Here is an 11,770-nt window from a genome sequence, read left to right on the forward strand (position 1 = left end):
CAAATCTACTATTTTCTGTTGTTATTTCATGTTTTTATGTGTATGTGTCTGATTTGTTATATTTATTTCTCGTAGATACCAATTGATTCAGACAGACATGGAGAAGTTATAAAATGGTTGGCTTACGGTCCACGTTATATGGCACGGTCATATACAGGTTACATAGTGAATGGTCAACGGTTTCATACAAGTTTAGTTGATAGGAAAAATCAGAATAGTGGGGTTTTCTATGAGGCAACAGCAGTCTGTAGGGCTAGTGCGAAAGATACTTCACAAGTGGTTGATTTGGTATCTTACTACGGCAGAGTGATAGACATCATACTATTAGATTATAATGTTTTTTATGTTCCTCTCTTCCGGTGTCACTGGGCAGTAATGGGTAATGGAGCTAAGATAGAAGATGGTTTCACACTAGTTAACATGAATCATAGTCAAGTCTCTTTTTTAAAAGATCCATATATATTAGCATTGCAAGCAAAGCAGGTGTTTTACTTAAGGGAAGACGCAGAATCAAGTTGGCATGTTGTTATGCAAGTTCCTTCAAGAAGATATAATAAAGATTTGGATGATGGAATTGCAGACATTGGACCATTACCAGCAAATGTGGACATGGATGTTCACATGGATGAATCTGAAAATGCCCGAACTGATTGTGAAGGCATATTTGTCTGAAATGGAGTCTGTTTGTCATTTACATTGTTGTTGTTTTATTTGCTATGTCTGATGACTACTTGGTAATTATTTTATTTTTAGTTGTGTTTGTTTGGCATTCACATTCTTGTTTTATTTGCTACGTCTGTTGACTGCTTGGTAATTGTTTGATTTGTATTTGTGTTTCCATTTGCTATATATCTGATGACTGCTTCGTAATTGTTTAATTAACCCTATTTTCTTTCATTTATTTCAGGTGAGTTGACATGGGACCAAAGAAAGTAACAAACCGTGGAGGGAGAAAAAAGAAGAAAGATTCTGAAGAGCCAGAATTCTTGGGTACAATAAACCCGCCACAACCTGATCATAACTTACAACACAACCAGCGTCTAGAAGGAGTTCAGCCTTTAGAAGAGCAGGATCAGCATCCTTCAGAAGAGCAGCCTGTAGAAGCTCAGCCTTTAGAAGAGCAGGATCAGCATCCTTCAGAAGAGCAACCTGTAGAAGCTCAGTCTTTAGAAGAGCAGGCTCAGCATCCTTCAGAAGAGCAGCCTGTAGAAGATCAGCCAGGAGTTAATGATGGGACTGACGAGCACGATCATGTAGCTAAACCTACACGTAAGAGAAAGCGAGGACCAACAAGATTGAGAGACATCGCCAGGAATCCAAATAGCAGATTAAAGGTTAACTTCACTTTCATGGGAGAACATTATGGTCATGGGTCTGTTAAGTTGTCAACGTATCTTGGTATAATTGTGCGAGAACACGTTCCTGTATCCATTGAAAGTTGGCCAAAAGTCCCTCAGGATATGAAGACAATGCTCTGGATGTCTGTCAAGGTAAACTTTTCTGTAATTTGACATCTACTTACTTAATCTTTCCAGGTTGAAATGTTTTTTTCTTAAAACATTGATTGATTGCAGTCAAGGTTTGAAGTAGAAGAAGATTACCAAAAGAAAGCATTGATTGAACAGATGGGAAATTTGTGGAGGTCACACAAGTCACGAGTGGTTAGGGAAGTTAATGAAGCTACGACTTTGAAAGATAGGATGGATCTGCGACCTAAGAATGTTACTGAAGCTGCTTGGCGTAAATTTGTCAAGCTCAAAACTAGTCCTGAGTTTAAGGTATTATTTTCTGAAGTAAGTAAGCTTTATGTTTGTTTATGAATAATATGACATATCTATAATCATGTGTTAGGTTGTGAGTGATAGCTATAAGAAAAGGAAGAGCCTACAGATTCCACACACTTGTAGTCGCAAAGGAATGGTTAGACTAGCTGAAGACTTGGTACGCCAAATGCTTTGGATTATTAATTCTCATCAGTTTAACAAGTATTTTGAATGATCTATTCTTTTATTTGTTTAGAAAGAAGAGAGACGAGAGAAATCAGATCCTTCTGATGTGACAAGAACTGATGTGTGGGTGAGATCGCGTACTAGAATGGATGGGACACCAGTGAATACTGATGCAGCTGAAAAAATTGTAAGTTATAAGTTATGTACATCGTGAATTTGATTTTCAGTATAGATTTAGATTTTTGGAATTGTTTTTGATATGTAACTAAATTTGCAGAAAAAGGCAGCTGAACTTGTTAATTCTGTTGAAACAAATGAAGGACAAGATACACTTGTCGAACTATTAGGACCTGATAATCCCGGTCGAATGAGGGCAATGGGGAGAAATATGACTAAGACGAAATTAGCTTGTTTCGAAGTTAATCACAAGTGTATGGTTAAAATGGAAAAGAAACAAATTCATCTCCAGGACAAGGTTAATGAGCTAGAAATAAACTTGGTAAACTGCAGAACCAGGTAATGCACTTTTGTATTTTTTGTACATTAAGCTGTTGGGTTGTAACATAAATTAAAAGTTAATATTTTTTCTGGCATGTCACAGGGACAAGAAACTGAAGTTGGTGAAAACTCTAGATCTGCTGCAGGGGTAAGTGATTAATAATCCATGAAATTGATTTCTTTATAACTATAAAGTCTGACTTGTTTTTTTCTACTCTGAATCTGCATAGAGTGTTAACAAAAAAGCACAACCAAAGTGTATATTGATTGACTGGGCTGGTGATGATGCGAATGTTGCTGAGGGACGTATTATATCTACTGATCCAGAGGATGTTGTGAATGGGACACGTTTAGGTCCTTTAGATTATAAAGTTTTGGTTGAGACTGCCACGGTACCAGAAGCATTCCTTTGGAGAAATGCTATGGGAATGTCAACAATTGAAGAATCTGTTGGGCATATGATTGCATGGCCTGCCACGAAGTGTGTTAGTCTAGAACAGGGGGTTCAGGAAGAAGACATGGCACCACTAGTAAAGTTTCTAACTTGTTCATTAATTAATAAGTTTATACAGATTGTTGATGATTTAAAATTTTGACATTGTTTTATGCGTTTAACAGGGCACAAGAGCCAATTCTTTGAACAAATGCAAACTACTTGATCTGTCTAACGATGATGTAGTTGTTGCTGAAGGCCGTTGGACCACGCAAGATCGTAAAGCTTTGGTGAATGGACTTTCACTCGGACCAAAGGCTGTAAAAGTGTTTGTTGATGTGGTACATGAAGCCAATACATTCATATGGAGGCCTACAATGGATGTTACATACATAGAAGACTGTTTAATGTCCTTTGTAGCATGGCCTTTCAACAAAGTTTTCTTCGAAAACAACCCAGATGGAACAGGCCGGTTATCTCCTATTCAGAATTATGCATCTACTCAAACAGCTCATGGAAAATCAGCATCATCAAGTCAAAAATCCACAGCAACAGGTTCTAAATCGCAACCAGCTCATGGAAGATCAGCATCAGCAAGTAAAAAATCCGCAGCAACAGGTTCTAAGTCGCATATGCAACCAATCTCAGCATCATGTGAGAAGTCTCCAACAACAGTTCCAAAATCTAATGCAGTGGAAACTCAAACAGCTGCACCGTCCCGGCCTCTTCGAAGATCTCCGGTAACTTATTTTATATGTTCTAAAGTTGATTATGGTTCTGTCTCATTTTACTGTAGTAATTGGTTAATATGGTCAACTTGTCAGCGGAAAAAAGGAGCTATACAGGAAAATCAGAAGTGTATGTTACTGGATATTAAAGAAAGGAAGCAAGTTGTTGCTGAAGGACGGGTGATTTCAACTGATCCAGAGAGACGTGTACACTGTGCTCCTTTGGGTCTTAATGTTGCGCAAGTTTTGGTAGATATAGTCCAGGTAGATGATGCAGCGGTTTGGAGGACATCATATGAGATTGAGTATATGAAAGATGCACTTGGTTCATTTATCGCATGGCCAACTGATAACTTGGTCATGTATTGACTATCGTCCAACTGAGGTAAGTATTTTTTATTTTGATGATTGTGTTTTTGGTTTTTCAGGTGCAAAACTGATATAAGACAATGTCCATTATTAATTGCAGGGGATGAAGCAACTTTGGTCCAGCTAGCTTAATTTAGGTTAAGACTAGTCTTTATGTATTTTGGATTCAGAATGTTTAATGTTTGGTATGTTGGATTTGGAATTGTTTTTGGTATGTTGGATTCGGAATTGTGTTTGGTATGATGCGGAAGTGTTTTAAGTATGTTGGAATGTTTTTGAGATGTTATAAATGGTTTCATTTTAAATTTACAGGTTATATATATATATATATTACATTTACAGGTTATATATATATATATATTACATATGATAGCATGTTATATTTTTAAAGATGGCACTATGAAAACATGAATTAACGCAACAAATATTTGCTATTGTATAGTGATCTATTATAGCACCCAATTTGAATTATCAAAAAAAATTGAAAAAATTCGTAAATTGCTATGAACAACTAAATAATGGCAATAAATTATTGCTATGAAAACGTAAATAATAACACTAACAAAGTGCTATTGTATATGAACATACTATAGCAGACAAAATTAATGCTATCGTAGGTGGGACATCTACCATAGCTGCCGAGATCATAGCAGTTGTTATTTCGCTATGTATTACCTATGATAGCATTTTTTCCGCGCTAAGAATGTAAATTTTTCTTGTAATGTCATCAAGGTGTATAATTACGTTAAATTTTTATTTATGCAATTTGGTGATGCAATTAATTAGCTGTAACCTTAGCATCCATGTGGGATGCAACTTCTTAAACTATGGGGACTTTGGCACTGCCTTTTCTAACATGAAGACATGGTAATGGTAAGCTCTTCTTGTTCATTATGGTATAATAAATAGACTTCGTTTCGACAGTTACAATTCCTCGAACCAGTCAGGCCAATTATATTTGTGGGCTAGAAAAACAACCTTTTAGGATCATTTAGGTAGAAATAAATGTTCGGATTTCAAATGTGTTTTAAAAATAAATTAATTTCTCCTTTTTGAAATTTTTGGCCTAATTTCTAGTTGAAAATCAATGGAAGTTAAAAATATTTGGATCTATTTAAAAAAAAAATTAAATTCGTAAAAATAAATCTAAAATATTTAAACTTCGGGTCTATTTTTAGCTAGTTAAAGTTTTAAGTGAACTTTGTACAAAATATAAAATTATTAATTAGTCATGAGCCTATGAATCCTTTCATTTCTACCATATCCATTTGACCAGACTTGTTTTGAATCAAATTGCAACGGCTCCTTGACCTCTTGATTCATCTGTGTCTAAAGCAAAAACAAGTAAAAGTTGAGTTTTTAATGTTGTTTGTATTAACGGTGTAAACGTCCTCTTTTTTCCTTTAAAATTGTCCGCGTGTAGTTATCTATAGATTATTTCACTAGATAATCTGTACTCTCGCAATGGTTTATTAGATACGTAAAGAATGTTGAAACTCCAAAATCCGAAAGTTTCATAGTATATTTTCAACAAAGAACACTTAGAACCATATTCGAACTACGTCTCACAAGGTTCCTTGGCACAAGGGAGTATGATTTGCTCATGCAATACCGAAACACACTCCTTTTGTATGTGGCTAGTGATTCAAGACAGGCTATCAACCGGAGATCGTATGATGAAGTGGAATGGGAGTGCCTCGGGTAACAGCGTTCTTTGTACGAACAACATAGAGATTCGCGATTATTTGTTTTTCTCCTATAATTATGCTATTGAAATTTGGGCTGGTCTTGCCAAGGGTCTGTGGAAGACACAGTTTACGTCGAACTGGTCCCAGATAATTGGTCACGTCTCGGATCAAACTCAAAACCGTGTAGAAGGGTTTATACTGCGGTATATTGAATTAAGGCTTTGATCAAGAACACCAAACTTAAGAATAACTCTCTCTTTTATTAAGCTTTAGAAATTACTCAAACTAAAACTCAATCTCATAAGTTGTATCACACCTTGATACCTCCTTATATAACAAAAGCTATTGACCTAATCCTAACTCAATTAGGAATTGTATTAGATAACTCCTAATACATTTATTTTAGATAACTCCTAGAATATTTAGCTTTATCTCTTTTACATTTTAGTAACTTATCTCTTAAGTTATTTCAAGTTTATCACAACACGGTATGTCTTCTAACCCACTATCTATACTGTTTGGAGAGGGAGGAATGAGCGACAACATGGACAAACACCAAAAACTTCAACAAGACTGATAGGATGGATTGACAAACAGGTTTGCAATCAACTCACTACTATTCGACGTTTGGGAAATTGATGATACGACATGGCCTTTCAAGTCTGGCTCCATGCACGAGCGTGAATCTTTTTTACCCTCATGAACATTTTAAAATTTTGAAAGTAGCTATAGTTTTCTAAATTTTTTTCGATAAACTATTGCACTTGTAAAAACGTTATTCTTTTTTTAAATATAATTTAACATTACATTGATAAAAAAAAAAAAGATAGTCTCATAGCATAAACAAGTCGGGTACAAATGAGCAGTTCCAAAACATGATTGTTGGAAATTTACGTTTGATATGAAAAAGACTCATAATTTTTTAAAAATCTAATTACAAAAGTTTTTTTTTCATATTTGTAATGAGCAATAACCATATATCTTCCCTATCTCTGATCACTCTTTTTTTTTTTTTTTTTGTCATAAGAGTGTTATCTTTATATATAAGCCAGTACAAACCAAGCCAGTACAAAGGTGAACAAAGCCACCATGAGCAACAGTCGTTACTACAGATATGATTACCAAAAACAAACTTGACAATCATTAACACAGGTTAAACATGTAGCATAAACTGAAGTAGTCTAAAACAGAATCCAAAAAGTGTTTTAATCTGTTCTAGAACATTATTCAACTAACAACTAAATTAAACCTGTAATGGTAGTTACAGGGACCCAAAAAGTGATGACAGAAGTTTGTATAGCAATTTATCTTTTTTTAGGAGGCTTCAGAATTCCTCCTTTCTCATCTTCCTGTAGCTTTTTCTTTTGTTGCCTATCATCATCTCTGTTATTGAAGTGGGAATTGGTACGTTTTGACGATTCACCAACCTCAAAGTATCGAGGCATTCTGGAATTGATTCCTTCATCAATACTTGGTGAAGTCGTGGATCCAGTGGAAGAATGTCTTCTCCAAGTGGCTGTGTGAGTGGTTGAAGTTGCCATATGTTGAAGATTTCCTAAGCTTGATACTGGGAATTGAGGATAGGCTGCTGCAAATTCATCAGGGTTTAAAGGTGGAGAATCTAACCTTGGTGGTGGAGTCAAAGGAGTTGGAAAAGTGTCATCCGAGTTCTGAGAGTGAGAGTTATGATTGGAGTGAATTTCCTGACCATGAGTCCTTCTCCTATTGTAGACTGGTACATCAATAACTTCAGGACTATTTCTTGGAGTGTGAGGAAAATGATTGTAAGGACAGTGGCTGCTTTGATGAGTGAGTTGAAGACAACGACTGCAAATCCTTCTCAGGCTCTCATATTGAAAGCTAATCATAGCCCTTTCTCTAGATTCAAAGCAGACCCTTCTAAAGAACCTCAAACTATCAGTGATGCCAATGCGAATTCTAACTCTGATAGAAGTTATATCAGTAGTGATCTCATCATGAAAATCTAGATAGATAACCTGTCCTATGGTTGCAGCAATAAACCTGGCTGTTCCTTCAGAAAAACATATGGTAGTGGTATTCCGCGGATTTGAACCCATAGATCAAGGGTAGTGAGGAAATAAACATCGGGGAAGTCTTCCCAGCGTTGAGATGCGATGAACCAATTGTTAAAAACCCATGGAGCACGACGTTGAACTGATACTAAATCTGCTTCAGATTGAAATAAAAACTGGATGTAAGTATCACTTAGAACTCTACCATGTATTCGTGAAGCCAGTCCCCAGAGTCTTGGTAGTGATGCAACAACAGTATGTAAGTTTTGAGCTCTGTTGTTGAGAGGCCGAGCAAGAAGGCTAAGACGATTCCTTCTTGAAAGTGAAGGCTCCCAAGTAAGGCTAATTCTCAAATTCTTCCATCCTTTCTGACTCAAACAGAGATTGAAGCCAACTAGGAGAACCTGTTGCCACATAAGATTGAAAACGATTGTCTTGTATTACACTAAGAGCAATGAGAGAAGCCCCTTTGTTTGAAACAGATTCAGCTTTTTCAATTTGCCAGTTCTGAATAGGCTCTATCCGTTTGTTGATTTCTGTAGCAAAGTATTGCATAGAGAGCCATTCTTTAGGTTTGATGACAGCGTTGACCATGTCAATAGCTTCAGAGGCAAAAATCACAAAGTTGATTTTGTGACTAATCATGTTATCTATAGCCCACACTATACTTTGAAATTTTGCTTCCATCAGAGAATGAATGTTAGAGAATGATCGTCTGCTGTGTAATAAAACTTTACCTTTATCATCTCGTAACACCCATGAGAAACCACCAATGCTGCTTTGTCTTGACCAAGCCATACCTATGTTGCATTTTAACCATGGTGCAGGAGGCTTCATCCAAGTCTTTATAATCTTTCCTCTGTCAAAGATTCTTGAAGTAGCATATATTGTTTCAATGGAATGAGCAATAAACCATTGGTTTGCTTCCTCTTTAATTTTCAACACTAGATCTGTAAGCACAATTTGCTTCCCTTCAAAGAGAAAACCATTTCTGTTTTTCCATAAATACCAAAGAATCCACGGGAAGCTCCTTCTTATAGATGCTGATACTTCTTGATTCTGAGCCAGAGAAAGTAAATATTGGAGATTGGCAAATTCTGAGTGAGATTCAAAACCACCTGGTGGACAAGGAAAATCATAGATAGCCCAGACTTGACGCGCAATTGAACACGAGAACAATACATGATTAGTAGATTCTGTTTCCCAACCACAGAATTGACATCGTGTATCACTACTCATTCCTCTGATTTCCAACTTATCACCGACAGCAATAGCCCCACTTAGGGCTCTCCAAATAAAACATTTAATTTTTGGAGAAGTCTGTAATGACCAGACCTGAGTTTTTAAGTCGTTTAATGAAGGACGCATCTCAGCAGCTTCAATGAGATCAGAGTTATGAAGTCTATTGGCTAACAAGTAGCCTGATTTAACTGAGTACTCACCACTTCTATTATGCAGCCAACACCAAAAATCATCTTTTGAAGTCACTGGTTTATTGATCAGAATTAGATTCACATCCCTGGGGTAGAATAACTCCTGCAGTTTTTCCATGTTCCAGGCTCTATTTTGAAAATCAATTAAGGCTGAAACTCGAAGATTTAAATCCACAAAGATATTTCGCATGAACGGAACTCTCATTCCATTATCAAAAATCCATGGATCAATCCAGATAAGAGAAGAATTACCATTACCAATCATCTTGCGGAGACCTTGTAGTAGCAATTGACGTCCATGTAAAATACTTCTCCAAATAAATGAAGGCCTGGAACCCAAAGTTGCGTAGAGAATTTCATTATCTTCGAAATATCTGCTTTTCATAACTCTAGCAAAAAGACTTGAAGGATGTTGCAAAATTCTCCAAACTTGTTTTGCTAACAAGGCTTGATTAAAGCACTGTATATCCCTGAAACCTAATCCACCTTGATCCTTAGATAAGCACAGTTTACCCCAGCTTAACCAATGAGTTTTCTTTTTATGTTCCAGAGAATTCCACCAGAAATTGGACATGGCAGCAGTAAGTTTTTCGCAAGTTGTTTTTGGTAATTTAAAACAAGTCATGGCATATACTGGAAGAGCCATTGCAATTGCTTTAAGAAGAACTTCTTTACCTCCAAGCGACAAGGTGCGTTCAAACCAGCCAGATAACTTAGACTTTAATCTATCATAGATATAGTCCAGAAGTTGTACTTTTGATCCACTAAAACATTCAGGGAGACCAAGATATGTACCTGTTCCTCCTTCTTTGTGAATGCATGTCAAGTGTTTGATTGAATTCTGCACCTGAAGGTTGACTTTGGAACCAAAAGTGATTGAAGATTTGTTTATATTAACCCTCTGGCCTGTCATATCTCCATAAGAATCCAAGATATGTTGAAGAGAAGTTGCTTGATCCTCAGAGGCTTTACAACTAAAGAGGCTATCGTCAGCAAAAAGGAGGTGGTGAATTGCTGGACCTGATGGAGAAAATTGAATTCCTTGAATAGCACCTGATCTTTCAGCCCGATTCAACATATGAGATAATCCTTCAGTACATAAGACAAAGAGAAATGGAGAAATAGGATCTCCTTGCCGCAGTCCTCTTTGTGGTACTATCATACCAAATGGTTGATCATTAATCACTATGGAGTAAGTGACAGAAGAAACACAAAACATTACCCAACCAATCCATTTTTGATGAAAGCCTAAAGCAGCTAGTAAACCTTGAAGGTAACTCCATTCTAACCTGTCAAAAGCTTTAGACATATCAGTCTTAATGGCCATATATTCCTGAGATATAACCGGATGCGTTCTGAGAGCATGAATCATTTCATGAGCAATTGAAATATTATCAGAAATAAGACGTTCTGAGACAAAGGCAGATTGAGTAGGCGAGATAAGCAAGGGTAACAGTGGCTGCAATCTGGAGGCCATAATCTTGGAGATAATCTTGTACAAAACAGAGCATAGACTAATCGGTCTAAGGTCAAACATTTGAGTAGGATTGGGAATTTTGGGAATAAGACATAGATGAGTATAGTTCCATTCTGTTGGAAATGAACCAGAGGTGAAAAATTCCTTAACTTCCATGGTGACTTGATGACCAATTATCTCCCAATATTTTTGAAAGAAGAGACCTGTCATTCCATCAGAACCTGGAGCACTTGAAGGATTGATCGCAAAGACAGCCATTTTAATTTCTTCTGAAGACACAGGACGTATCAAAGATTCATTCATATCCTGAGTGACTTTAGCTTGAAAATCATGAAAAAGCCAATCAAAGTTCCCTGGATGAGAAGTCTTGAATAGATCTGTGAAATAAGCTGCAGCAATTTCGCCTTTGGAAGCTTCAGAAGTTTGAGTATTCCCATTGTGATCTTGAAGAGCCTCAATTCTTTTCCTAGATCTGTTTGCTTGAACGGATGCGTAAAAAAACTTAGTGCTAGAATCTCCTTCTAGCATCCACTTTTCACGACTTCTTTGGCTCCAAAACGACTCCTCTTCTCTATATGCCACAATCAACTGATTCTTTAAACCCATAATATGTATCATTGAAGGATAATTAGAAGATTGTTCACTCTCCAAAGCCATCTTGAGCTGATTGATTTTATCCAGGGAATTAAGGCAATTAGCTCTCTTCCATTTGCTGAGAGCGTTACGACAACCTCTAAGTTTATCAGAAACAGAAGAGGATTGTAGTGGATAAACATTTGACCAGGCTGTAAGAATGGCTTCCTTTACCAGAGGCTTGTTGAGAAATCTTTTATCAAATCGAAAGTTACCCTTGTAAGATTGATTGGAAGTTGAAAACTTGACCAGAACTGGGCGATGATCAGATCCTCTTTTGTCAAGGAAGATCTGATTAGATGCTGGAAATTGACGAAACCAGTTTTTGTTACCAAAGCATCGATCTAACTTACTCTGAATCCACAACTGACTTCTCATTCCTCCCCAAGAAAAACTATTACCAGAAGATGGTAATTCATCCATTCCACATGTTCTGATCATATCAGCAAAGTCTTTAAATGTAGCTTCACTCCTCTTTGGACCACCTAGTTTTCTCCATTGTGCAAGATTTCATTAAAATCTCCTATCA

The 11,770-nt window shown here is 36.6% G+C and overlaps 1 protein-coding gene, 1 long non-coding RNA gene and 1 pseudogene across 3 annotated transcripts; 2 read left to right on the forward strand and 1 right to left on the reverse strand.

Annotated features, from left to right (window-relative positions):
- The first annotated feature begins 479 nt into the window (after positions 1 to 479).
- LOC110228709 lies at positions 480 to 991 on the forward strand. Of its 2 annotated transcripts, none has more exons than XR_002332222.1 (2): positions 480 to 734; positions 908 to 991. It is a non-coding gene; the product is annotated as an uncharacterized LOC110228709 (long non-coding RNA). The 2 variants fall into 2 exon arrangements; XR_002332221.1 differs by having other exon boundaries at positions 732 to 810.
- Positions 992 to 1,146: 155 nt separating this feature from the next.
- Positions 1,147 to 2,969, forward strand: LOC110228707. Its single transcript, XM_021026792.1, has 7 exons — positions 1,147 to 1,490; positions 1,575 to 1,778; positions 1,852 to 1,941; positions 2,020 to 2,136; positions 2,227 to 2,465; positions 2,551 to 2,595; positions 2,678 to 2,969. Exons 1-7 carry the CDS (start codon positions 1,350 to 1,352, stop codon positions 2,712 to 2,714), a joined length of 873 nt encoding a protein of 290 aa, XP_020882451.1. The 5' UTR covers positions 1,147 to 1,349; the 3' UTR covers positions 2,715 to 2,969.
- A 4,000-nt stretch (positions 2,970 to 6,969) lies between these two features.
- The window catches only part of LOC110228301, a 4,949-nt pseudogene continuing 148 nt past the window's right edge, over positions 6,970 to 11,770 (reverse strand).

This window comes from Arabidopsis lyrata (genome assembly GCF_000004255.2).
Source record: "Arabidopsis lyrata subsp. lyrata unplaced genomic scaffold ARALYscaffold_5, whole genome shotgun sequence".
NCBI classification, from domain to species: Eukaryota; Viridiplantae; Streptophyta; class Magnoliopsida; order Brassicales; family Brassicaceae; genus Arabidopsis; species Arabidopsis lyrata.